A 26,082-nucleotide genomic window follows, 5' to 3' on the forward strand; every position below is an offset into this window, starting at 1 on the left:
AGACTTCCTCAATGCATTGTTGGCGCCATTTTTGTCATCAATCAATCATCTCTCGCTGCTTGATAAACGATGTTACCACACAGAACGCCCACTCGAAACGATGGTCAAAGTTCAACTCCCCCCCTCACATGAAGAGCCACTCAAAAGACATCCGAGTCAGAATGATTCGGGAACCTTCTCGATGCGCAACCCACTTGCCGGGCAGAACCAGTTTGACGATTTAAAATCACACAAAAAATTTGAACCGGGATATCCTCCGTAATAAGATGCACGAATCAGGTTTCCCCCCTCGAAATCATATCACGGAACTAAAAGCACAGCTGGGCCAGGTGATATATTTCAAAGAAAAAAAAATCTATGCGGAAGAAAAAACCGGTTTTGTTTCACAAATCTCGACAAATTTGTGTCGTTTTTTATTTATCATTTCTTCCACTGCGTGCCGTCTTCAAGCGGACCATTTCTCACTCACTAGTTTATTCACATTGAACTATAACAGAAAATCACTTTTAAAATTACCTTACACAGCTACGAAAAAAAGTCCTTACAAAAACAAGGTTTCTCTCACAAAAACAACTAGTCGATAACCTATGAGTCGATTGTAGTACATGAGCAATTCTTGTGTTGTTGTTGTTTTTTTGGAAGTTTTATGAATCAATGAAAGAAAGTAAAAGGTTCTATGAACAGATCTCAGACTGATTCGGGGGGGTAGGTTTGGTGTTACCGTATATGTCCTGATAGAGTTATTCTAAGGGAAAAAGGGGATGTTGCTCCAAGGAATTACAGTTCTTTTTTGGGCTCGACGGCTTCCTGCTGCCGGGCCGCGTTGGCCTGCTGTTCCTCCTCGAGGGCCTTGGCCTTGGCCTTTGCTTTGGCAGCGGCCAACCGCCGCTTCTGGACGTAGGTCTTCTTGTAGAAATCGTTGAACAGCATGTAGAAGAAGATGGCGTTCGGCAGCGTGAAGCAGACCGACCAGCGCGGGTAGCCGCAGTCCGTCCACAGCAGCTGGGCCGAGTGCATGAAGGCCATGCCGAACTGGATCTGAAATGGGGGATAAAAGTGAAGAAGACAGTTTGGGATTAGGTTTAAAAGTGAACTGAAATCATGATAAAGAAGGTACTGAAATCGACAACTTACCATCTGCAGATCAGTGATGTACTTCTTCCACCAGAGGTACTTGTGGAACTGGGGACCCATAGCCGCGAACATGTAGTACGTGTACATCACGATGTGGACGAACGAGTTGATGACTCCTGTTTGGAAAAGCAAACGATTAAGAAAAAATCTAGAAATAAAGCCAAAACAAAGATCCAAACCGATAAAGGTGCCGTGTCCGCCCGGGAAGTACTTGGTGGCACCCCACGAGATCATCGGCATCACGGTGTGGTGGTACAGGTGCAGGAAGCTGATCTGGTTGTCCTTTTTGCGCAGCGTGAAGAACACCGTGTCCAGCAGCTCGGAGATCTTGGCCAGGAAGTACACGTAGCAACCGCGGGCGACCTGTAGTTAGATGTGTTGGAAAAAAGACGAAACAATTTTTGGCGGATCCTAGACGAGATACCAGGAAACAATTAAGCTACTTACCCGCATGGCCATGGGATTATCAGTCCAGTCCACCGGTTGACACCGCCAGCTGTAGTGCCGCAGCCAGGCACCATCCAGGCCCTGGAAAAATGTTTGAAATTTTATTATTTCCCTGAAAATTAACCTTCTTGTTTGTATAACTCAATGTTTTCAAATTTTTGGAGCAAGTTTTTAAAATATGTTTGCATTTTTAAGCACCTTTCAAGCAATACGAAGTAATTTTTGAAATGTTTTTTTGTAAGTTTTCATTTTGTTGAAAGTGTTTTCATAGCACAAAAACATCGTTAACATCATTCAACAATCAGTGCTCTTTAAATTAAATTGATTAAGTTTTATTTATATTTTTTTCTGTACATTTTCAAAACATTTGTGCTAAAAATTTAAGAAAATGTATACCTTCGCTTGAACTTTGGGAATTCCTGGGTAATTTTAAAATTTTGCAAAAAAATGTACGCTTGTCGTAATAAATTTGTATTTAATTAAATGTTTAATTAATTACGAATCCAACAGTATTAAAAAAGTTGATATTTGATGCAATTTTCCATTTCTTGAGAACAGATTTTCTGATCACACCAATTCAGCAAAGCTGGAGGTTTTGCTTTGGACCTCTCAGAAAAAATAGTTATTTACCCATTTTTAAATTCGGCATTTTGCACAAGAAAATTAATTGCATAAAACAACCATTCAAACAAAATTATCTTGCTGGATCTGCTTTAGATGACACAAAATGCCATAGATTTAATTATGGAAAAAGTTGGTCAAAGTTCTTTTGAAAGTGAGGCCATTTTTTAAGAAAAATAAATGATTTTAGAAAATTGCGTTTTTTAACCCTATTTTTGGATGTGGAAATCAAAATTTGCAATCGAAAAGTACATTACAGTATTATCAGTTTAAAGCACTGTTTTGTAAGTAATAGCCACAAAAAAAGGTTATTTGTTATATTCGTTTTTTACCTTGTGAAAAGATTAGAAAATTTTCTATAAATAAGCTTCAAAGACATTAAGATTACAAACTCTAAAAGAAAAGAAAAATGGTTTTCCTTCATAACCAAAACATTTTTGAGTGAAGAAAACTCTTAAAGTGAATAAATCATGAAATGTTTGATCTTTTAAATATTATTTTTAAGTCAATCTTAACAATTGAAAAGTTCCATTTAGGCACATTTTCGACCACATTGGTTTAGTCTTAATTTTTTTTAAAGCACATTTGTAGAAAATTTTCCGATCTTTTCGAAAAAAAAATCAGAACTATCATAGAACCTGTACGTTTAAAAATGTTACAACGGTTTGTGCAATACATTTTTGTGTAAAAAGTCGAATATTTTTTTTTAATGTGTTACTATTTTTTATGAGAAGTCCTACCTTCTATTTGGCTCAAAACATCAAATCGATTTTTGAATATTTTATTTGTCTTTTTAAATGGACAACTGTCAAAATTTACGCAAAATGTTTTCTTTGGTCTTGGAAAAAGCACATTCAAAGTTTTATCTAAATCAATAAGTAAACAAATTTAATTTCCATTTAATTTGCTCACGCTTTAGAATGCTTATTTGAATTTTTGTAATTAATCACTATTGTGTCATCGTTTTTTTTAAATACTCAAAATTTTCACAGAACTGCGTACTTTTGAAAAAATACTCAAAATACCAGTTTTTATTATATGGTAACCAAATAGACGGATTTTTGTGTTTTTAGTTTTTTTTAAATACTTAATTTTGTGAAAATATTTACTGCTTTCAAACATTTGTGTTATAACTTACAAAATTTATGAAAAATTCCCGATCATCTGTTGATTTTTTATTATTTTTTCGAAAATATGTAGTTTTGTAAAAAATATTAAGTAAAATATCATCACTATCGAAATGTATGAAAAAATCCCGATCATTTGATACCCATATTGTAAAAAAACATAAAAATGATCATTTTTTTTTCAAAGATACGAAGTTTGGTGAATTTTTTTAGAATTTCACATAAAACTATTATCACTATCAAAATGTATGAAAAAATTCCGATCATTTGATACCCATATTGTAAAAAAATGTTGAGTATTTTTCAGAAAATACGTAGTTTTGGGCAAATTTTATTATTTTTTACAAATATGTGCTATCACCTTTGAAATGTATGCAAAAATCCCGATCATTTAATACCCATATTGTGAAAAAAAACTTAATATTTTTTTTTCGAAATCCGTAGTTTCGCGAAAAATTTGAGTATTTCACAAAAAATATTTTAATTATCGAAATGTATGAAAAATCCTGATTATTTGATACTGGTGTAGCAAAGAATCATTGCAACATTTTCATTCTAATTCCGGGGCATGACTGTAATCAAAATTAAAACAAATATTTTTTCCGAATTTCTTTGCCAAATTTCTTCAAAGTGGTCAAATAATTGCAAAGTTCTGAGTTATTGGAAATGGCCTTTTAAGAAAATCTTAAAAAAGAGGGCGGTGTCAAAAATCGGCACCAACATGGAATTTTTGTTTACAACCGATAGATGAACTTCCTTTCCAACTTTAGTCCAAATTGGTGAAGGTCGAGCCTAAAAGTGTACTCAGATGACCCTGGGGTTAATAACGCTACGTAATTTGTGAATGGCCTCTAAATGAAGACTTATTTCAATAGTGTACCATGAAGTAACCAACAAAAAAAATCTCTCAGGGGCCACCCGGGTTTGAACCGGGGACCTCTCGATCTGCAGTCGAATGCTCTACCACTGAGCTATAGCCCCAGATGATAAGTGCCAAACAAGAGGTTTTCAAATTGCTAACAGGTTTCACACGTCTGATTCTAGCTTCTTTTACAGCTTTTACGATGACATGTTTTCTTCCCTTATCTTGTGGTGTTTGAAGAGCAACACTTTTTAGTTTTGCAATCAAAACGTTGTTTGAAAAATAACGAAAATCAAAACTCACCTCAAAAAACAGCCATATGCTGACGAGCACCTGGACAAAGTTGTAGACGACTAGGAGCCGCTGCATCTGGAACGGCTTCCGGTTCGCCATGTACTTGGGCCCGAAGTTGAGCACAAAGTACAGATAGCTGGCGATGATGGTCAGGCCCGGCACGGGGGACGATATCAGCGGCCAGTGGTTCGTCCGCGGGTCGGCCAGATCGGTGAAAACAAAGTCCCAGTAGTTGGAAGACGCGGTCACGTTGGGCGATGCCATTTTTGTGTTTTTGGTTTGGTTTGTGATTTATTTGAGCTTTTTCGTTAGGAATTTAAGATTAGAGGGTAGTTGTAATTGACTTCTTTTCGTTGGGTACACGGTGTAAACGATGCTAGCTAATGAAGGTAATTGACATTTGGGGAAGCACTGGATTCAGCGTTGCTGCAGAGATTTTCGTGAATATCTGGAAAAGATACAAAAAAAGATATTGTCAGATTATCATCAAAAATCATCATTTGATCACCAAAAGAAATATTTAAACAATCAAAACTGGTAGAACCATCTAGCTCCGTACTAACGAGTTCACCAACCGTGTGATTTATCGTTCATTATCACAGTCAAAAGCCAATTAAGCTCTGCTGCACAGTATTCTCCGGACCAACTTTGAAGGTTAACGTACTGCGCCCCCTCACTGCACTCGAATGCTTAAAGCTCCAAGGGAGAAGCTTAAAAGTCGGAACGTGCGAGTTTAGCCCGTGGGTCGAGTCGCGGCTTAGCTGGTCAGCATCCAATCTCGCGGCGTAGAACATAATTGAAAGTTGTTTGCACTGCCCCCCCTCCCTCTTACTACCGCAAAGCCCCTCTAACTAAACCTGAACTAACTGCATCGGTTGTGGTTTGAAGAAGAGTGACGGAAAGCGTTCACACTGCGTTGTTGGAAAGGGTTGGGAAGGGGACGGAGAGGGTGTTCTGAAAAGCGTGCTTTAGAATGCTACCGGTTGGCATGGGCGGAACCGAGAGGAGGGTTCAATTTAATAAAAAAAAAACAAAATTTGTTTATTCAATAAAAAGGATAATTTGATTTCTTGCATTATTCGTGTTTAATAATCATGTCATATGACATTTATTTTCTTTATGTTTTGGATAAAACAATTTAAAAAGTTTTTTTTTTGGCTTATTTGGAGTTAAGATGTTACCACAGCATTTATATCCGAAATTACACTTTTGTTTGGGGCGTGTTCAGGGAGCCCAAATCTAACATACCTTGACGAAATTGAAGCGTTTACTGACATCAATTTTAAAAATGTCGAGTTGCAAAAAAACCACCCATGCACAAAACAAAGTTCTACTAAAACCGCTTCCCCTAAACGGCACCGGAGGTGGAGGCAGAGCGTGCAGCTCGTGCCTTTGCGTGCCGTTGATGTTTGCTGTTTAGTTCGCTGGACTGCGTTTTTCGCGCACCTCCTCCCCGCAGAGTTAAGGATATTCCACTGACTGATGTTTGCATTTCAAGTGCCACCACGAGCTTCTCTGTTTACATTCGAGTACTGGCAAGCGTATCATGAGCTCAATTCGCGGTTGTTCAATGCCAACCACATTAGCAGAGCTGGATTTGCCGTTTCTGCTGCTGCACTAAGAGTTTTCAACCTCAACTCTCAACAACATCGCATCTCATTTGGCTGCCGGCCTGCACCCAACTCGTCCTATTAGCACACATGTGGCGAATCATATTTGAACAGAAAATACGGCAGCCTTTTTCCATAACTGGATTCCAACGCTGAAGGACGACAAGCTGCCAAAGCAGAACGGCACATGCCACGTCCCGCGAAAGCAATTCATCTATTTGCGGAAAAGCGCTTTTCTTATACCAAACAGGTCTCTCGTGTTTCTAGGAAGTGTTGGCAACTGTCACTGTCACCATAATTCCTCTTTAGCTGTTTGTTGTACTTCCTGAGTCGATTTCCTGGTTTAGGATTGTTAGAAATTGATTGGTTGCTGTTTCTATTTTTCTAATTCTAATTTGCTTCAATAAATTCTAAAAAATATTTGCCTAAATGATTACAGTACAGAATCGATTATCCGAAGTATCGATTATCCGAAGGTTCCCATTTATGGGAATTCGAATAATCAAATCATGAACAATTTTTTTTTCGTTTTTCTATTTTCTCATTTTTAATATCAACAATTCTGCGACCCGAATTTGACCCGAATAGTGCGAATAGTGGATTACCTATTAAATTACAAAATGAATTATTCAGTACTTAATCATCGTCATTTTAGCCGCGATCTTGGATTTAAAATTCTGAATCACTTAAGAGTAGTAAAAGAACCATATTTAAGCTCAACAATCAAAAATAAAACAACTAAAAAATATTTTTTCATGATTCGATTATCAGAAGACCTCGTAAAAAATTCACTTCGGATAATTGAAACGTCGGATAATCGAATCAATCCAACATGGCGGTGACGAAATATTGAAAAATGCATTTTTGCAATTCCGTCGTGAAACTACTTACTTTTCCTGTCATTCTTGAACGATGAAACAGCCTACTTTTCTGTACCAATAATAACAGAATCGAATAGCAACACTTTTCAAAACAAATGCTGAAAAGTTCTACTTTTCAGCACTGAATTGGGTGCTGAAAAGTTGAACTTGTCAGCTTTTGTTTCGAAAAGAAACACTTTTCAACATTTTTTTGATTTAAGCGATTTATTGACAAAATACATGAAAATTTGACTTAAAATTTCACTCAATGAGTGTTTTTCGGAATTGCAAAAAATGTTGTATGGAACTCGTTGCAAAACTTGATTTTTTCAGTACTCTTCGTATTTATCCAACTCGGTGAACCTCGTTGGATAAATGTACGACTCGTGCTGAAAAAATCCTCTTTTTGCAACTTGTTGCATAAACTACTATTTATTAATTATCAGGCAATCAACTTTTCAAAGTTCACTAAAATAGTGTCGCAGAACTTGAATTTGATGTAATAAAAAAGGAAAAAGAAGGAAAAAACGAAAAAAATATTTTTTTTTCGTGATTCGATTATTCGAAGTCCTATACAAACCTTCGGATTATCGAACTTCGGATAATTGAACTTCGGATAATCAAAACTTCGGAAAATCGAGTCTGGATTGTATTGAGAAAAAATAAAGATCAATTTAACAGTTTACTTAACCCTTTACAACCCAACCCCGCCTCTAGGCGGGCTTCGATCTAAAACTTAGTTTTTTTTTCAAAAATCAATTTTTGATCTTTAAAAATAACTTGGAAAGAAGAAACCTTAAATTTTAAGATTTTTTTTGAATTAGAAATATGACTCGTTTTGTAACTTTGTTACTTATTTTAAATTCTTTTTTCTGGGATCATTTTTGGCTGTGATTTTTAATAAAATGCATGTAAGTATGCAGTGTTTTTTGCAATGTCCCAGACATTAGCACTACGCATTTTTATTTACAATTTAAATGATAATTGTATTATTCTAAAGTAAAAAAAAATCGAATGAGCTAAAAATTTAAAAAATCTTTTCGAAAAAAATAGTTAAAGGATAATGCTATGTGATGGTAGAATAAGTCAAAAACTATCAGAAACAATCATAAACTAAACAAGATTAGTGCAAATGAAAATACTAAAAACTGAAAAAGAAGAACATAGAACAAGAAAAGTAAAGTTCTTCGTAGAACAAAAGTGGCTAAAAATTACCTTCTGAGCACAGAAAAAAAAATCGAAAAAAAATTGGCTCCAGGGGAAGGAAAAACTTTGAAAATGATTATGATGATTCTATCAAGGGCATGCATTTTTATTTTTTCAGTGCTGGTTATAAACATGGTTTTATCAATTTCTTCTATGACAATTTTAAACCAACTAACTACCACCTAGTTTTATTGAGGTTTTATGGTAGCATTTTGCTTGCTTATAAGTTTTATGTTGGCATTCACCTCAACCATTAAAGGTTCCAAGAAGGTTTTATGCCTCGGACATAACACCTGGTGCCGACGAAGGCAATGTCAAGCCAAACGGTATTATTGCATGCTTATTTAAAACCAAGGGCGTTGTAGCTATCAAGTGCCTAAAGGCATGAAAAAAGATTAATTCAAACCATAAGCTCCTAAAAAAGCATTGAAAGCGGCAAAAAACCGCAGCTGAAATTAAGCCATAATCTTTCAAATTATATTAATTATTTCCAATCCATATTATGTACATATTTCAACATCGCCATTTTTGCAAACCATCTACATTATATCGTTTGGCCAGACGAAGACTTATTTTTTTGCCAGAATAAACCCTGTCTGGCATAAGACGTTTGATGACGTATGAAATGGCTCCTGACTGGGTTTTAACTAAGGTTTTATCAGGGTTAGGTTTTACAGCGGTTGTGACAGCTTTGATAAAGCCTAAAATGATACTTGGAATATTTTGCTAATAAATAAAATCTTTTTTTAAAGATATCTTTGTTTCACATAGTATTTATACAACTTTGGTCGCTCCAAATATTATTCTCCATTCATGTCGTACGACTATGATATTTGAAAGTCTAAATATTGGTCGAATGATTTTATGAATCGATTTAGAATTTAATGGAAAGGGGAAGCCTTATCGGATAAGCTACTAAGGTTTTACATTTATCTTCAACTTCATAAAGAAAAACAAAACTAGGTAATAACCTGAAAAAAATTGGTAAACAAATGTTTAGTCCCTAGGCTATAGTGAGGGATATACAGTGGACTCTCTCGTTGTCGATATTGAAGGGACCGTCGAGAGCGGGAGTTATCAAATTATAGAACGAAAAATCAAAGCAATATATTCGAAGGGACTGAAAAATTGATTGACAGCTGGAGCAATATTGATATCGAGAGTCCACTGTATTTCACAATTTATAGTGATTAAATTTATAATTACATTGATTAATGGGTAATTCTCTACCAACTCACACGAAATCGGGAAAAGTTGCCCCGACCCCTCTTCGATTTGCGTGAAACTTTGTCCTAAGGGGTATCTTTTGTCCCTGATCACGAATCCGAGGTCAGTTTTTTGATATCTCGTGACGGAGGGGCGGTACGACCCCTTCCATTTTTGAACATGCGAAAAAAGAGGTGTTTTTCAATAATTTGCAGCCTGTAACGGTGATGAGATAGAAATTTTGTGTCAAAGGGACTTTTATGTAAAATTAGCCGCCCGATTTGATGGCGTACTCAGCATTCCGAAAAAATGTATTTTTCATCGAAAAAAACACTAAAAAAGTTTTAAAAATTCTCCCATTTTCCGTTACTCGACTGTAAAAAATTTTGGAACATGTCATTTTAAGGGAAATTTAATGTACTTTTCGAATCTACATTGTCCCAGAAGGGTCATTTTTTCATTTAGAACAAATTTTTTCATTTTAAAATTTCGTGTTTTTTCTAACTTTGCAGGGTTATTTTTTAGAGTGTAACAATGTTCTACAAAGTTGTAGAGCAGACAATTAGAAAAATTTTGATATATAGACATAAGGGGTTTGCTTATAAACATCACAAGTTATCGCGATTTTACGAAAAAAAGTTTTGAAAAAGTTACTTTTTGCGTTTCTCTTCGTCGTCCGTGTCTGTCGCGGGTGACCATGAACGGCCATGATCGATGACGACCAACTTTTTCAAAACTTTTTTTCGTAAAATCGCGATAACTCGTGATGTTTATAAGCAAACCCCTTATGTCTATATATTAAAATTTTTGTAATTGTCTGCTCTACAACTTTGTAGAACATTGTTACACTCTAAAAAATAACCCTGCAAAGTTAGAAAAAACACGAAATTTTAAAATGAAAAAATTTGTTCTAAATGAAAAAATGACCCTTCTGGGACAATGTAGATTCGAAAAGTACATTAAATTTCCCATAAAATGACATGTTACAAAAAATTTTACAGTCGAGTAACGGAAAATGGGAGAATTTTTAAAATTTTTTTGGTGTTTTTTTCGATGAAAAGTACGTTTTTTTTCGGAATTCTGAGTACGCCATCAAATCGGGCGTCTCATTTTACGTAAAAGTCCCTTTGACACCATATTTCTATCTCATCACCGTTCAGGCTGCAAATTATTGAAAAACACCTCTTTTTTCGCATGTTCAAAAATGGAAGGGTCGTACCGCCCCTCCGTCACGAGATATCAAAAAACGGACCTCGGATTCGTGATCAGGGACAAAAGTTACCCCTTAGGACAAAGTTTCACGCAAATCGAATAGGGGTCGGGGCAACTGCTTGTAACCGTTGCTAGTCGATCTGGTGAGCGTGAGATTTATGCGCCACTCCCAAAAGGAGATCGCACGCCATGTTTGTTTGCCCGGTCGAGACTCTTTAGAAAGACGAGCCCATTTTGTACTGATCCTCATCGGAGGATTCAGGATCGAACCAGCTAGATCACCGAGAACTGCCACTAAACGAAACCGAGAATCCGTCACGCCAACCACAAGAAATTACCCAGACAACTTACTCCAGTGTGTTGCTTCCCATACCTAAAAGCTCATCATCGGCAGTGCCGCCACCTGCCACCAGGCAGCGCTTCGATCGTGGCAGTGCATTCGACGCCAAGCTCTGTCATTCAGAAAACAGAACGAAAAAAGACGACGAAAAGTGACATAACTCCAGATTCAATCAACCAAAGAAACTCCACAAGTAGGTTTTAAACAACAATTAAACGAACGTTTTATTTATCCGAAAAAGAACTAGGGTGGTTTTTATTCATAACTCCAGAAAGAAAGGTGAGTTCTCGTTTGTTCGTTTTGGTTTAGCATGCTTATATTTGTACAATAGTGTTGGTGGCCATCTTCAAGTTTTCTAACTTCTACCTACTTTGCGTGTGTGCGTGTTATCTTTACTTCTGTCTGTTTCCCTAACCGTGCTCTTGTGCCCTCTCCATCTTCTTGCTAGCGATCAGCTGATCCAAATCGGCTTCTCTGCTTCTTCAAATTGCGCGCGCGCGCGTTTAGATTTTGGGGGTCATCCACGTGTGGCGTAGAAACGCGTGGGATTAAAGTTCGCTCCTCAAACTTTGGACGCGTCCGTCAAGGGCGGACTCGCGTCTGCCGCCTCGGCACTAGGCCGGCAAAAACGTGCTACGTCAGCTAGGGACGTGCTTCTTCCACAAGTGCAAAAAAGAACGGACTCACCGATAGATGATCTTGTTGCTGCTGTTGTTCTCTGCTACTTGGGCTGGTTGCTCAGCTCAGGGACGACACGTGGCCGTCAGCTGATGAACAGCTGACCGGAATGCGGGACTCGGCCTTACGGGGTGGCTCGGGCCGGTTTAAACGATTCCCGGTTCCGCGGCTGTCAGCGTTCGCAACCGGACAGGAAGCTCCGGCCTTAGGGTTGACTCCGGCCGGGACTAACGATCTCCGCTGTCCTCGTGTGGTGGTTCAGGGACCCTCCCTTCTTCACCGGGGCGATGTGTTGACGGATCGCCTCCTAGCGTGCGCTCACGCTCTTCGTCCTCGTGCTTCGCCTGGTGACGTGCGGCGACAACGAGAAGTGCGGTGCGCGGGGAACTTCGTCTCCGTTTTCCTCTGCTGCTTCTGCTGCTCGTGTGTTCACGCTGCTGCTGGGCTGGTGCTGCTCGTGCTGCTGCGAAATGGTTAGCGCTGTTGCTAACGGCGAATGCTGTTCGGAGAAATTCTATGAGCACATGCACGGTGTCCTATTGAGCACAATTACCTTTTCTCCTGTTCGCACACAATTTAAACAATTTCAAGCACTAGCGCACACACGACTAACTAACGGGAAACTACGAAAAACGGAAATTAAATTAGAAGACCAAATAAGGAACACGTCACTATACTAAATTACATTTTGTACAAAAAGCCAAAAACTCGCGGTACAAAATGCGCACTTCCACTCTCGTTGATAGCTGGGGACAAAGTGAACGAGCCCTGGAGTCCTCAGAATAGGGAAGGTCGCAACGGACGCTCAAGCGGTTTGACCGGAATTACGTCATTCCTTGAGATGCTCTCTGGGTAACTGCGTGCGACAGAAGTAGCGAACTCCCCATCCCTTTTTAGCAACTGTGTTCTCGGGTCTAGCTGTGGTGTTCTCTCACAGAGGTAGTTCAAGATCGGCTCATCTCTCTCAAGAGTCTCTCTCCGGGTCTTAACGCAATCGGTCCAAAACAGGTTGAGTTACCGTGGTGAATACAACAAAGATATTACAGAAAAGTGCAAGCGGAGTTTGACTAAACGGATTTTATTGCAAAATGTAAATAAATAACATTTAACATTGAAACAAATAAATAAATAATTTTGCCAAACAGGCCACCTGTTACATGCTGTGTGAGTTGGCGGAGAATTACCCTAATACATTATTAAAATTACAAAATTTCAATAGACTCATGAAAATGTTTTTATATCAATGTGTAACATCAATTTTCGATATAATGTTCCATAGTCCAATTTTTGATAATAAGCCTAAAATTGCTTTATTTGATTATATATATAAAATCACGTTATACTATGCTTTTTCAATATTATAAAAATGTTATTTAGCATGAACTTTTGGTTTGGCCTTACAATTTTTGAAAAATATTCTGAAGGGATTTGCAATAAAATTGGCATAAGTCTGATGAAGTTTTAACAAGTGTAAAGAAAGCTTTGATGAAAAAGATAAAAAAAAACAGAAGTCTTCAATGCAATTTGTAATGCACTAATTATTTAAGGATAAGGCGTTTCCAAAGATTTTTTTTAAATCATTGAATCCATTTTACTTGATTTTTGGAGCGAAGCAAACCCTTTTCCAACCAATTTTGTTTATGTTTTATGAACAATTTGTTAAAAGAAAAGATAAAAAAGTCTTTATTATAAACAAATACTACGACGAATAATTCATTAATAAGCAAAAATTTTAAAGCATAGCAACTTTTTGTTTATTTAAAAATGTTTTTAAAATTAACACAATGGTTTACCTGAAAAATATCCATAAAGAAAAAAAAACCAGAGCCTCACACACTTTTTTAAAGCTGTTATCGAATGAGTCAATATGAGTGGTAAGATTAAAATACATGTTTTTTTAAATGACAAAAAAAAGATTTTAAATTATTCCTCGAATAAAAAAACAAACCAAATGTAACCAAAATCAGAAAACAAATCGCTGGATTTTTTTTTCTATCAAAAGGTCAATTCCCAATCCAAAGTGCAAAATTTTCAAATTCCCTTATTCCCTTATCACCCAAAACGAAATTGATGGTCCATTATTAATTTTATATATATATATATATATTTAAAAGCATTGAATTTTTTGAAAATCTTGGATTCAACAAAATAATAATGTAATTTTTTATGTACAACGGTAAAAAAACACGATTTAAAAACATTTCTGATTACTTTTTTCAATCTGATGCGAAAAATAAATTGAAAATATAACATTTTTTTGTTGGATCAACTATGGTCCCCTTGGAGCGAGCTGTCAAGAAGGGTGCGAAATTAAATTTAAAAAATTGATTTTAAAAATCCATGAATTATAATTTCTTTGTGGTCTTACAAAGAGCCATTGTACTCAGAAAAATAAGCTTTATCGTTGTGAACAATAATATCACAATTTTAAGCTTAATTATAGGACCCAATTTCATCCTTATGAAATAATTATAAAATGAAAATAAATTAACATTGACAAAAAAAGGGAATGTCCTCTTATCAACCAATGTTTTATTTTTTTCAAAATATTAACACAGGAACGCCCAACGCATGTCCAACATACACGGACGCCCAAGCCTCCCAAAAAAGGTGGAACGGTAACTTCAACTCGCTGGTTCTCGGGCATTACTCAACCAATCGGGACAATTCTTGTTTCCAGTGATTTGTAAGAATGTCTAGATAAAACGACTGCCTTCGCGGAATTTTTGGCGATTTTTTTTTCACGCGTAAAAAAAAGTTGGAACGATGTTTTTGATCGCAAAAAATACAGATTTGATCAAATTAAGTTCTGCAAATTTCTAGAATCATCTAGACATCCTAACAAATCACTAGAAAGAAGAATCATCTTGATTGGTTGAGTTATGCCCGAGAACCATTGAGTTGAAGTTACTGTTCCAACTTTTTTGGAGCCTTGGGCGTTGGAATGTTAAAACCAGTCAAACTCGGCAACGACATGATAATGTCACTGTTTGTTAAGGCGCAATTAAATACATTGAGAGATTCAGTGTCTACCAAAACCATTCTAATTAAATCACTTTGCCTCACTGTAAATTACCACTGATTCATTACAAAAGCCTGCGGCGCTACGTCCAAGTTGCCACCAGTATTTACACACTCTGTACTCGGTAGTACAGCAGCAGTCAAGTGCATGACCCGTGCTGCCAGCTCGCCATAAATCTATGAACTCATCGCTGGACAGCTCCTCCACGGTCACGACGACGATGAGCGTTAGTTGACAGATCCAATGTCAGCCAAACACAAATGACGCGTTTATGATCTTTTAATAATCGCTCTAAGGGTCGTGAAGACCTGCTTGATTTGCCCATTACCAAGCGATTTGATCGCGTGGCGGTCGTGCTCAAGACACACTAATTTGACACACACGTTAAGCGTTTCTAGCAGTTAGACGCCACCACTCGAAGTCTAAGCGCGGGAGAGGAACTGGTTATGGGCCGTGTCGCAACGCCTGGCGGTGCATACTGGAGCATGTTTGCATAGTCGGATAGCCACAAATGTCAGCCCGCAACGGCCCTCAAGGTCGACGGGCTGATTAAGCGTTGGTGATTGGTAAATTTCTTCGACGCGAATTAACGACCTTCGGAGCTCGGCTTCCTGCGGAATACATTAACCGGCTGTCGTTGTCGACTGTATGTTTGTTTTCATCGACTTCAGATTCCGACAACATCGCAGAGGCTGTACACAAGGTGGTTGTGGTGATCCTCATGCGGAATGAGAGACTATTCCGGTATTGTGACACCTTAATTCGATTAGAAGAGACTTGATTCCGGCCGGCGGCCATTAGCACAGCTGAGGCTACCTGTCTATTCTGCGACGTTCGTTGCGGGATGAGCCGATGATGGTCGTGATCATGCATGAAGTTGATCGTCGAGATCGTTCTAAGATGTTCTCAGACGAGGCGAGCGATAAGCACCTGGGAATCACGATTTCGTTAAGCCGTATAGTGATGGTTGCTGAAAACAGGTTATTTTTGCCGACTCTCGTGAGTTGAATAAGTTCTAGAAATGATTTATGGTTTTGTTTTCGAGAAATTATGGGATATCCTTGAAAAATATTGATGAGCTTAACTAATAAGGCTGATTGTTGAACTCCTTTCTACAAATGTTTAAATAGTCGTAAAAAATAAAAATATTTAAAAGGTAAGTTTGAAATGAATAAATGCAGAAAGTGTGAACACACAAACTAACAAAAATCATTCCTCATTCACGGTCAACTGACCTACCCTTCGAAGCCAACTCCATTCATTGAAAGCAAACATAGCCTCCAGCCAAAAGCAAAGATCATACCTCTAAGTACTTATGTCCACTCCGAAGTACCCCCGCGGCTCCTCCAGCTAAAAAAGCGCCGACACGTCGTTCGGTCTCCGTCTTTCTTCGAGCAAATCCTTGCCCATTAACTTGGGCCAAATCCGACTATAACATTATGTTTGGCCGTGGCCTTACACTTCACGGCGCGGCGCCTGCCGGCAAACCTTGGCCGTGGCCGTCGGACCGGCGTCGTGAGTGAGCAGTAAAAGTCCGGCTTTTTCGGTCTGGGTAGGTACTTGTTGATCTTGTGCCCGCGTAAAGTGTTAGGTTTTGAAGATCGCTTTAGGACAGGGGCGACCAAAGTATGGCCCGCGGGCCAAACGTGGCCCGCGAGGTGATTTTTTGTGGCCCGCGGACCCATTTTGAATAATCATGTGAAATGGCCCGCTGATCACTGATCAGTGATTTCATACTTTTTTTCAAAATTAAGGTATTTTAAACTTTTGCTATTTTTTTTTTACTTTTTGTTGATGATGAGTTATAAAAGTGAAACTAGCAAATATTCATCAAACGTTTTTGTAAATTCAGGATTTCAGGATCTAGGCAGACTAAATTATGATATCGGAAGAAATAACGCTTTAGCAAGTATTTTACAAAGCTTTTTTCGACAACCATCCCCTCGCCCGTTATTAAAATTGAATCGAAAAATCACGGCAAAAATATTTTTTCAAAAAATTTCAACATGTCCCTAGAAATTGAGTGCAATCAGCTGAAATCAATTAAAAATGCATTCCTCTGCGTTTAGAATCATTCTCAGCATGTTCTGGTATAAAAAAAAAGATTTTAGGGAATTTTCGATGAATAAATGTTTTTTCGCTGAAATGTTTTTTGTTGAATCTTACATTTTTTGAAAATAATGGTTGCAATTCAACTTGACGGATGTTGAAACATTTTTTAATATTTGTTTCGAAGAAATTGTGAAATTGTAGCTTTCAAGTGATTTTTTATTAGTCACACTAAATTTAAAGATATAATTACGCCGTTACTTAAATTAGGCAGATTACATGTCGCCATTTTCGAATTATAAAAAAAAACCTGTAAAATTGTATTGAGAACAGAAGTAAATTCAGATAAAAACATTTCTTTTTCAAATACCTAAAACAATAAAATCAACAATACCTATAGAAAACAGCCATATTATGTTTTCTATTCTTTTAATTAACGAAAACTTTGAAAAAGTACAACAAAAAAATTCAGCTGATGTTTTTTCTAGCCTTATAAATTAAAATAACATATTTTTTTAAATGTCTTATTTGGCCCGCAAGCTCATTTGAGCTTCAAATTTGGCCCGGCCTCCAAAAACTTTGAGCACCACTGCTGATGGGGGACACTTCTGCGGGGGCGGGATCGGGGGCAACACACGGCGGGCCAGGTGATCTTATCACCGTTCGGGTTCGTTTTCCGGTGGGAGACGTCCAATCGGACGATTTCAGCGTGGCGCACTTTTGGGGGGCACACACCGAACTGTGCTGGAAGATTGACGATCAGCTGGGCACTGCGGGACGGGTTCGCGGTGAGCACTAGCGGGGATGGGTGATTAATCACCGGGGGGAATTGTTTTCCACTGTAGCAGATCGAACGGTGTGAAATTAAAACGCGGCGCAAAACTTGAGGGCAAACGCGACTACTCCGTGCGAGTTCAAACTTTTATTTGTGAACGTAAACAAATCCTCTTCTTCCCTTTCCCTTCTCCTCTTCCTTCCTCATCCGTCGGTGACAGTTCTCGCTGCCACCTACTACTGTCATTCGTACCAACCTATCTAGATAGCGCTGTGCGCTTTTTCTGTTTACGGGTACAGGGACAATTCGATTTTGATTCCCAACATAATACCGGCCACCTTGAAAATTCATTTTCAAAATAAACTATTGCTAAGAAAACTACAAACTAAATTTCAAGAAAAAATCACTTTTCATCCTCGGCTTCGTCTGCGCACTCCAGGGGGCAGATTTTCGAAACGGCTCGCTTCAGGATTCCTCCGGCGGTTCGCAGAGTGGCTACACGGGTGACACCATCGGGTCCGGGATGCACTTCCAGGACGCGGGCCAGCGGCCAGCGGGCAGGTGGAAGCAGTTCGTCTTTGATGATGACCACAGAGCCGACATCCAGATTGTAGCGCCGGGGGTTGTTGCTGAACTGCGTCTGGAGCTCCTTCAGGTACTCGTTCCGCCAGCGGTGCCAAAAACGCTGGGAGTAGGCCTGGATGCGCTGGTACTGGTTCAGCCGGTTCAGCGGTACGTCGCGCACGTCCGGCTCGGGAAGCGGGCGGATCATATTCTTGACCAAGAAGTGAGCCGGGGTGAGCGCGGACAGATCGTTGGGATCCTCCGACAGTCGGGTAAGGGGGCGGGAGTTCATGCAGCCTTCGATCGCAGTGAGCACCGTGGTCAGCTCCTCGAAGGACAGCAGTGAGTTTCCGAGCTGCCGGACGAGATGCTTCTTGGCCACCTTCACAGCAGCCTCCCAGAGACCGCCGAAGTTAGGAGCGCGTGGGGGGATCAGGTGCCACTGGATGCCGTCGTTCGCCAGGTGCTTGGCGATCTTGTCGCTTTCGGGTCCCGGCTGCAGCATCTGGTACAGCTTGTGAAGCACGTTCTTGGCTCCGATGAAGTTGGTCCCGTTGTCGGAATAGATGTGACTCGGCTTGCTTCTTCTCCAGGTGAACCGGGTCAAAGCCATCAGGAACGCTGCCGTGGACAGATCGTTGACAAGCTCCAGGTGGACGGCCTTCGTGCTCAGGCAGATGAAGACGGCGACGTAGCACTTGCGGGACGCGGCGCGACGGTGCGTTGGTTTCAAATACAGCGGCCCGCAGAAATCGACGCCGGTGCAGGTGAAAGCTTCGTTGGCGGTGACTCTGGCGACGGGCAGCTGACCGATCGGCTGCTGGATGGGTTGGGGGTTCGCTCGACAGCATCTGTAACAGCGGCGGATCGCGTTGCGCACCGCGCGGCGGCCGTTCAACGGCCAGAACTCATCTCGGACGCTGGCGAGGGTCATTGTGATGCCACCGTGGATCACCTTCAAGTGGTAGAACGTCAGCATCAGCCGCGTGAATGGGTGGAAGCCAGGGATGACCATCGGGTGCTTCACTGCGTACGGCTCGTCGGAAAGGCACAACCGGCCACCAACGCGTATCACACCAGCTTGATCCAAGAATGGGTTGAGCAGGCGCAGAGGGGATTTTGGTGCGATAGGTCGGCCTTTCCGCAGCAGCTTGAGCTCCTCCGGGAACGTCTCGGCTTGGACGATCTTGACGAGTGCGACCTTGGCGGCTTCCAGCTCGACGACCGACAGAACTCGGTCCGTGTTCCGCTTGCCGGGCTTGCGAAAGTTGGACGCAAAACGCAAGGCGAGTCCCACTGCGTTCAGCATGCGTCGGTACGAGAAGAAGATGGTGAAGACACGGTTGGGCGGGGCGGTTTGTACAACCAGAACGGGTTTCTCCTTCTGCTCTTCGATGGGGAGCGCACCTTTGAGGTCGCGCTGCGGGGGCCACAACGGCTTGTGCTTGCCCAACCAGGAGGCACCGAACTTCCACTTGGGGCTGTTGACGAGCTTCTCCGCTGGCATCCCGCGGGACACCAGATCCGCAGGGTTCTCCAATCCGGCGACGTGCAGGCACTTTGCGCCGTGGGTGATGAGCTGGATCTCCGAGATGCGATTCGCGACAAAGGGTTTCCACCTTCGGGGCGCCGACTTCAGCCACTGCAGAACCACCTCCGAGTCGGTCCAGAAGTAGACGTCTTGAAACTTGACGTCCAGGGCTTCGACGACTCTCACGTACATTTGCGCAGCGAGAAAGAACGCGCAAAGTTCCAGGCGGGGTATGCTTCGTTTCTTGAGGGGGGCCACCTTCGACTTCGATGTCAGCAAGCTCACCTTGATCTTGCCGTCCGGCGACTCCGAGCGCACGTAGGCGACTGCTCCGTAGGCCACCTCGGACGCATCCGAGAAGAAATGGAGCTCGGCGTAGCAGCATTTGCGGGCGAAGGCGTAACGGTCGATGCGGAAGTTGGTCAGGTGCGAGAGCCCTTCGCAAAAGTCGAACCATCTTGTGCGCAAATCCGGGGGGACCAACGCGTCCCACTCCAGTGCCAAGTACCACAGCTCCTGCAGGACGATCTTGGCGAGTACGACGACGGGAGCGATCAGACCGAGGGGGTCGTACAGCTGGGCGATTACGGAGAGGATGTTGCGCTTGGTGGGGGACAGGTCCCAGACGACCGAGACAACGAACCGGAACACGTCCGCTTCGGGCTCCCAGCTGATGCCAAGGGTTTTGATCGTTTCTTCGGGGTCGAACTGCAACGACGACTGCGTTCCAAGGAGCTCGCTGGGAATGTCCGCCAGGACGGCGAGCGAGTTGGAACACCACTTACGCAGCTGGAATCCTCCCTTCAGCAGCAGCTTGCAGAGATCGGAGCGCAGCAGTATCGCGTCGTCTACGGTGTACGCTCCGCCGATGAAGTCGTCCACGTACATGTGCTTCTTGATGGCCGCGCTGGCCTGGGGGAACTGCGCGCCTTCGTCGTCTGCCAGCTGAAGCAAAGTTCTCGTGGCCAAGAATGACGATGGTGCCAAACCGTACGTCACCGTGGCCAGCTCGTACGTGGTGATGGGTTGCTCCGGATCGAACCTCCAAACGATCCGCTGGTACGGACGGTCTTCAGGGTGCACCGCCACCTGGCGGTACATTTTCTCGATGTCGGCTACTAGGGCGATGGGGAACTTCCGGAAGCGCAGCACAGTGTCCAGGAGCTCGTCCTGCACCACGGGTCCGACTAGAAGCGCATCGTTGAGGGAATGTCCCGCGCTGGTCTTGGCGGAGCCGTCGAACACAACGCGCACTTTCGTCGTCGAGCTCTGTTCCTTGATCACGGGATGGTGGGGCAAATAGCAGGCGCGGGAACTTTCGTCTTCGGCGTCGTCGGGAACCGCGTGCATGTGGCCCAGGTTCAGGTACTCCTGCATGAACTCGTGGTACTGCGGCTTGAGTTCGGGTTGTTTCTCCAGCTTCTGCTCCAGCCACCGGAATCTGCGGACAGCGTTCGTCTTCGACGCGCCGATCATCTGCTGGAAGTCGGGGTGTTTCGGCAGCTTGACCACGTACCGTCCGCTCTCGTCGCGCGCAACCGTCTCCTTGAAGTAGGCTTCGCATTTGTGTTCGTCGACCGAGTAGTTCAAAACGCCGACCTCCTCGAGAGCCCAGAACCGCTCCAGCATCTTGTCCACGGATTCCACTGTCGCCACATGACAGGACACCGTAGGTTGCTGCTCCGCTTCGTTGCTGACCTCTACTGAGCCCGTCGCAATCCATCCAAACACGGACTCGACAAGCAGGGGGACTGGGCCAGCCAGACGGATCCGGCCTTCGAGCAGGAACGAGTAGAAGTGAGCAGCTCCGATGATCATGTCGACCTTGCGCGACACGTTGAACTCCGGATCAGCAAGTGCCAGGTGCTCCGGAATCTTCCACTGGGCGATCGGAATGGTAACGGGCGGCGTCTCACAGGTCACCTTGCGGAGCACGAGAAAGTCCAGAGTCTCCTCGAAACGGCTGACACGGGATCTGACCTCGGTGCGGACCATGTGCTTGGCGTTCGTGATCGTGCTGTCAACACCAGAGATGGGGACGTTCGCAACCTTGCGGAACAGGTGAAGTTGCTGGCACAGGTGTTCGCTCATCACGTTGGGCTGGGATCCGGTATCCAGCAGGGCACGGGCGAGGTGTTCTTTGCCGTAGCTGTCCAAAACAGCGAGCACCACGGTCGACAGCAGCACGCTGGCGCTGCTCGACTTTGTTGCGGCGTTCACGGGAGCGGGGTTAAGTGCGGGGGTGGCTACGACGGGGTTTGTGTCCTGCGATCCAGGGCCGGGATGGATCATCGAGTGGTGGCGCTTGTTGCATTGCTTGCAGTGGTACTTCGAGCGACAGTTTCGCGCAAAGTGGTCGCTTCGGAAGCAGTTGCTGCATAGCCTCTTGTCCGTGACCACTCTCAAGCGCTCCGAAACGTTCATGCTGTTGAACGCAGCGCAGTCCATGATCGAGTGCTTCTGTTTGTCGCAGGCGGGACACAACGGGAAAGTTTTGGGCGGGGATTCTACGGCGGCGTTCAAGCAGACGCGGGTTTGGAACGGCTTCTTGGGCGCGGAGTTGTGGCTTCCAGACTTCGGCGCGACCTGCTGCGGGCGGTTGATCTGGATCGTCTCCCGAACGCGTGCGCGCCGCTGCAGGAACTCGATCATCGCGTTGAAAGTTGGCCGCTCCTCCTTCTGTCCGATCGATTCCTCCCACGCACTCAGCGAAGCGTCGTCCAACTTGTCCTCCAGCAGCTCCATCAGGATCGAACTCATCTGCTCGACGGGTTCTCCAAGCTGCTTCAGGATCTGCGTGTGGCACTGGAAATCGTCGACGATCCGGTGCAGCGCTTCGACGGAGTCGTTGGGGATCTTGGGGTACTTCAACAACGTACGGATGTGCTTCTTCCGCAGGAGATTCTTGTCGTTGTAGTACTTGGTGAGGGTCTCCCAAGCGATGGCGTAGCCCTGCGCGGAGATTTCCACGTTAGCGATCTTGCCAGCAGCTTCTCCCAGAAGTGAAGACCGCAGGTAGTGGAACTTCTGCACGCACGAAATCTCACTCGACGAGTGGATCAGGGAGAGGAACGTGTCGTGGAACGTGAGCCACTTGCTGTAGTCGCCGTCGAACTCGGGGAGGGTGATCGTCGGGAGCTTGACGTTCGACAGGCCAGCAAACTGAGCAGGGCGGCTCGCTTCTGAGCTCGGGGCGGGGGGTCGTGGTTCCTCAGGGGGCATCTTCTCGAGCAAACGGGCTTTGCACCTGAAGTACATCTCCTCCATGGACGCACGTTGCTGGAGGCAGCCCTTCTCGAACAAGTCGGTGTCGTCCATCTGCTCGTACTGCGCCATCAGGCTCTCGAACGTCTCGAATGTTTTCTCCAGTCTACCCAACCGGAGGGGAACTTCACTTTTCTGCTCTTCCGCGTAGCTGTCCAGAAACACGTTCAATCGCGCGAGTGCCTCGTTCATCACCTTCAGCCGCGTCTCACATTGGCGGATCTTCTTTTCAGCCGCCGACATCACGGCAGCTTCCGGAACGGCACACGTGGACGAATGGACGAGGCTGGAACGGGTAAAGACCCAGGAAGTACCGCAAATGGGGGGTGATTTGATTGGAGAGGTACTCACCTGGTACCTCTTGGGAAAGAGGCCTTGTATTTATCAAAATCAGCCACTCCAACTTCCTCGCGGCAGGCACGGTGCACTAACAGTGCAGCAACCGACAGGTGCAAAAAATGTGCGGCCTCGTGATCGCGGCCCGACGTGAGGTTATCTAACCTCAAACCTCCTACGTTGTGTGTTCGGGACGGGACGGGGTGCGCCAGGATATCCTGGTCACGGCACCAAAATGATGGGGGACACTTCTGCGGGGGCGGGATCGGGGGCAACACACGGCGGGCCAGGTGATCTTATCACCGTTCGGGTTCGTTTTCCGGTGGGAGACGTCCAATCGGACGATTTCAGCGTGGCGCACTTTTGGGGGGCACACACCGAACTGTGCTGGAAGATTGACGATCAGCTGGGCACTGCGGGACGGGTTCGCGGTGAGCACTAGCGGGGATGGGTGATTAATCACCGGGGGGAATTGTTTTCCACTGTAGCAGATCGAACGGTGTGAAATTAAAACGCGGCGCAAAACTTGAGGGCAAACGCGACTACTCCGTGCGAGTTCAAACTTTTATTTGTGAACGTAAACAAATCCTCTTCTTCCCTTTCCCTTCTCCTCTTCCTTCCTCATCCGTCGGTGACAGTTCTCGCTGCCACCTACTACTGTCATTCGTACCAACCTATCTAGATAGCGCTGTGCGCTTTTTCTGTTTACGGGTACAGGGACAATTCGATTTTGATTCCCAACAACTGCTTTAGGAGGTAACCCATGGTGACAGCCGCAGCAGCGTAGTAGGCCTTGGCGGGGGTAATTTCGGTTTGCAGCCGAATTGGTTTTGGAGAAGGAACTAGAAGAGATGCCGCGAGCAACGCCAACTATGTTCAGTTGGTCTTCAGGGTTAAGGTTTCTTCTAATGCTTTTCTAGTGCTGAGGTTTGCATGACCTCGGATAAAACTTGTTTATTTTTAAATAATTTCACCCAAAATTCAGAGTCGAGAGAATCGTTCTCTCAAAATTTATTGAGGGCGCAGTGCCAAAATCGATAGAATAATTGTACCAACTCACACCATCATAACAAATGAGTTCATTCGTCAGTTGAATCAATAAATCTCCAACAAGTGTCATACATCGACTTCTGACCTCTCCATGGTCACCAAGCTGTGGTGGCCGAGGCAGCTAAGTTATTGGGTTGGTCTGTCAAAGGTCTCTGGTTCGATTCCCGTAGTCGACACTTTTGATTTTTTGTTTGACGGATGAACTTTTTTTGCAAATGAACCTCGAGAGAATAGTTCTATCGCCCATCTCGAGCTGTGTTCTCTGTGTCCGATAATGGTACCACTATTCTCTCAAATCGAGACTATCATTCTTTCGGACTAGCGCTGCCAGTTTTGGGCCAGTTTATATCGACTACTCAACTTTACTAATCAACATTAGAGCAATTCTCTACACCAAATTTTGAATAGTGTGATTAGGATCAAACTTTGTAATTGCCATCCCTATGACCCAAGAAGCTATTTAATGCCATTGGTTCACTCAGACAAGGCAATTGTCTAGCAAAAATGGTGCGTTAATATTAAAAAATCTGTATATTTTAAAGGAATTTTCTGACTGCTTTGGTGTATTTTGTAAAATTGTATAACTATCAATAAAAAAGATATAAGAAGAAAAATTTCTCAATTTTTCAAATAAGGCTGGTACAAATTTTATTTAAAGTTTTTGTCCCCCTTCAAAGTTGGCCCGAAAAGTCAGGGGGCAAAAGAAATATTTTTCCAAAAAAAAAAAAAAAAAATGAATGGGAATTGAACTGCAATCAATTGAAACCAATTTAAAATGCATTCTCCTGCGTTTAGAATAATTTTTAGCATGTTTGGGTTGGTTTAAATTTTTTTAGAGTTTTTGAAAATTTTCGATGTTTAACACAAAATGTTTTTTTTTGCTAAAATTTTTGTTTTCGTCAAATCTAACATTTTTTGAAAACTAATGATTGCAAAACTGACTTGTTAATTCAACATTTATATTTTTTAGTTTTTTTGCAACCAACCAGCCCCCCCCCCCCCTCCCTCTGACCCCGGTCAGAGTCGAGGGACAAAAACTTTGAAAAATATTTGCATCGGCCTAATCATAAAAAACCTTTTCCCCATAAGCCGTAAAGAAGTGCGGATCCAAATTTTGCATCTGAGTTAGGCCGTTGCTAATATTTTTCAAAGTCTATGTCGCCCCCTTCCCCCCGCCCCCTTTAGAATTGTTCCGTCAAATGAGGAGGCAAAAAAATCAAAAAACTTCAATTTTTTATGCAAATAGAAGTCTAATTAACTGAAAACAATTTAAATTACATTTTCCTGCAATACTTATATTGAGCACTTTTGTGTTTGTTTAAAATAATATATTTTTGTGAAATTCCTTGCTACAGCACCGGCGAAACGTATTTTTCGCAAAAAAAAAAAAAAAATGTTTTTGCCAATACTTCAATATTTTGGAAAGTAATGATTGCAAAACAACCAGATAGTAGTAATGCATTTGAAAGCTTTTTTCATTGAAATGTTGTATCCATGGCTTGAAATTTCAATTTTTTCCTTTTTTATTTTTTTGCCTTGCCCTTGCCTTTGGTAAGATTCGAGGGACATAAACTTCAAACAAAATTGCAACGGCCTTAAGAAAAAGAAATTCTGCTTTATTATTTTTTACTTAAGCTTTCAAGATATAGGTTGAAGTAGCTATATCTTGATTTGAAAACATTGTCAGTTCTTCGAATATAAAGCCCTATTGAAATGTTAGTCTTGAAATCAACACTTTCAAATATTGTTTTGAGAGATCAGAAAATTCAGAAATGTTTTTAAGTATTCATAATGAGACTGTTTTGTCAATCAACTGAACAATCAGGCTTAATCTACTAAAAAAATTGTGCCTTCAAAGTGAAAATGTTGATGCATATCATTAGCTAAAAAGAAA

The 26,082-nt window shown here is 42.5% G+C and overlaps 2 protein-coding genes and 1 non-coding gene across 3 annotated transcripts in view; all 3 read right to left on the minus strand.

Moving 5' to 3' along the window:
- Nucleotides 1–376: 376 nt before the first annotated feature.
- The window catches only part of LOC6049536 (elongation of very long chain fatty acids protein AAEL008004), a 38,739-nt gene continuing 13,033 nt past the window's right edge, over nucleotides 377–26,082 (minus strand). Inside the window, exons 2-6 of the mRNA XM_038253356.1 lie at nucleotides 4,495–4,933; nucleotides 1,582–1,662; nucleotides 1,314–1,497; nucleotides 1,135–1,250; nucleotides 377–1,038 (exon numbers count right to left, since the gene is read on the minus strand). Of these exons, the coding sequence (XP_038109284.1) occupies nucleotides 778–1,038; nucleotides 1,135–1,250; nucleotides 1,314–1,497; nucleotides 1,582–1,662; nucleotides 4,495–4,749 (897 nt within the window). The 5' untranslated portion in view covers nucleotides 4,750–4,933 and the 3' untranslated portion in view covers nucleotides 377–777. The remainder of the gene's footprint in view (nucleotides 1,039–1,134; nucleotides 1,251–1,313; nucleotides 1,498–1,581; nucleotides 1,663–4,494; nucleotides 4,934–26,082) is intronic.
- Trnac-gca lies at nucleotides 4,239–4,310 on the minus strand. The gene has a single exon. It is a non-coding gene; the product is annotated as a tRNA-Cys (tRNA).
- LOC119766470 overlaps nucleotides 11,658–26,082 on the minus strand; it is a 44,110-nt gene continuing 29,685 nt past the window's right edge. Inside the window, exons 2-6 of the mRNA XM_038251028.1 lie at nucleotides 23,154–23,389; nucleotides 17,851–23,088; nucleotides 17,306–17,507; nucleotides 11,920–12,096; nucleotides 11,658–11,837 (exon numbers count right to left, since the gene is read on the minus strand). Of these exons, the coding sequence (XP_038106956.1) occupies nucleotides 11,658–11,837; nucleotides 11,920–12,096; nucleotides 17,306–17,507; nucleotides 17,851–23,088; nucleotides 23,154–23,389 (6,033 nt within the window). The remainder of the gene's footprint in view (nucleotides 11,838–11,919; nucleotides 12,097–17,305; nucleotides 17,508–17,850; nucleotides 23,089–23,153; nucleotides 23,390–26,082) is intronic.

This window comes from Culex quinquefasciatus, chromosome 2 (assembly GCF_015732765.1).
Source record: "Culex quinquefasciatus strain JHB chromosome 2, VPISU_Cqui_1.0_pri_paternal, whole genome shotgun sequence".
NCBI classification, from domain to species: Eukaryota; Metazoa; Arthropoda; class Insecta; order Diptera; family Culicidae; genus Culex; species Culex quinquefasciatus.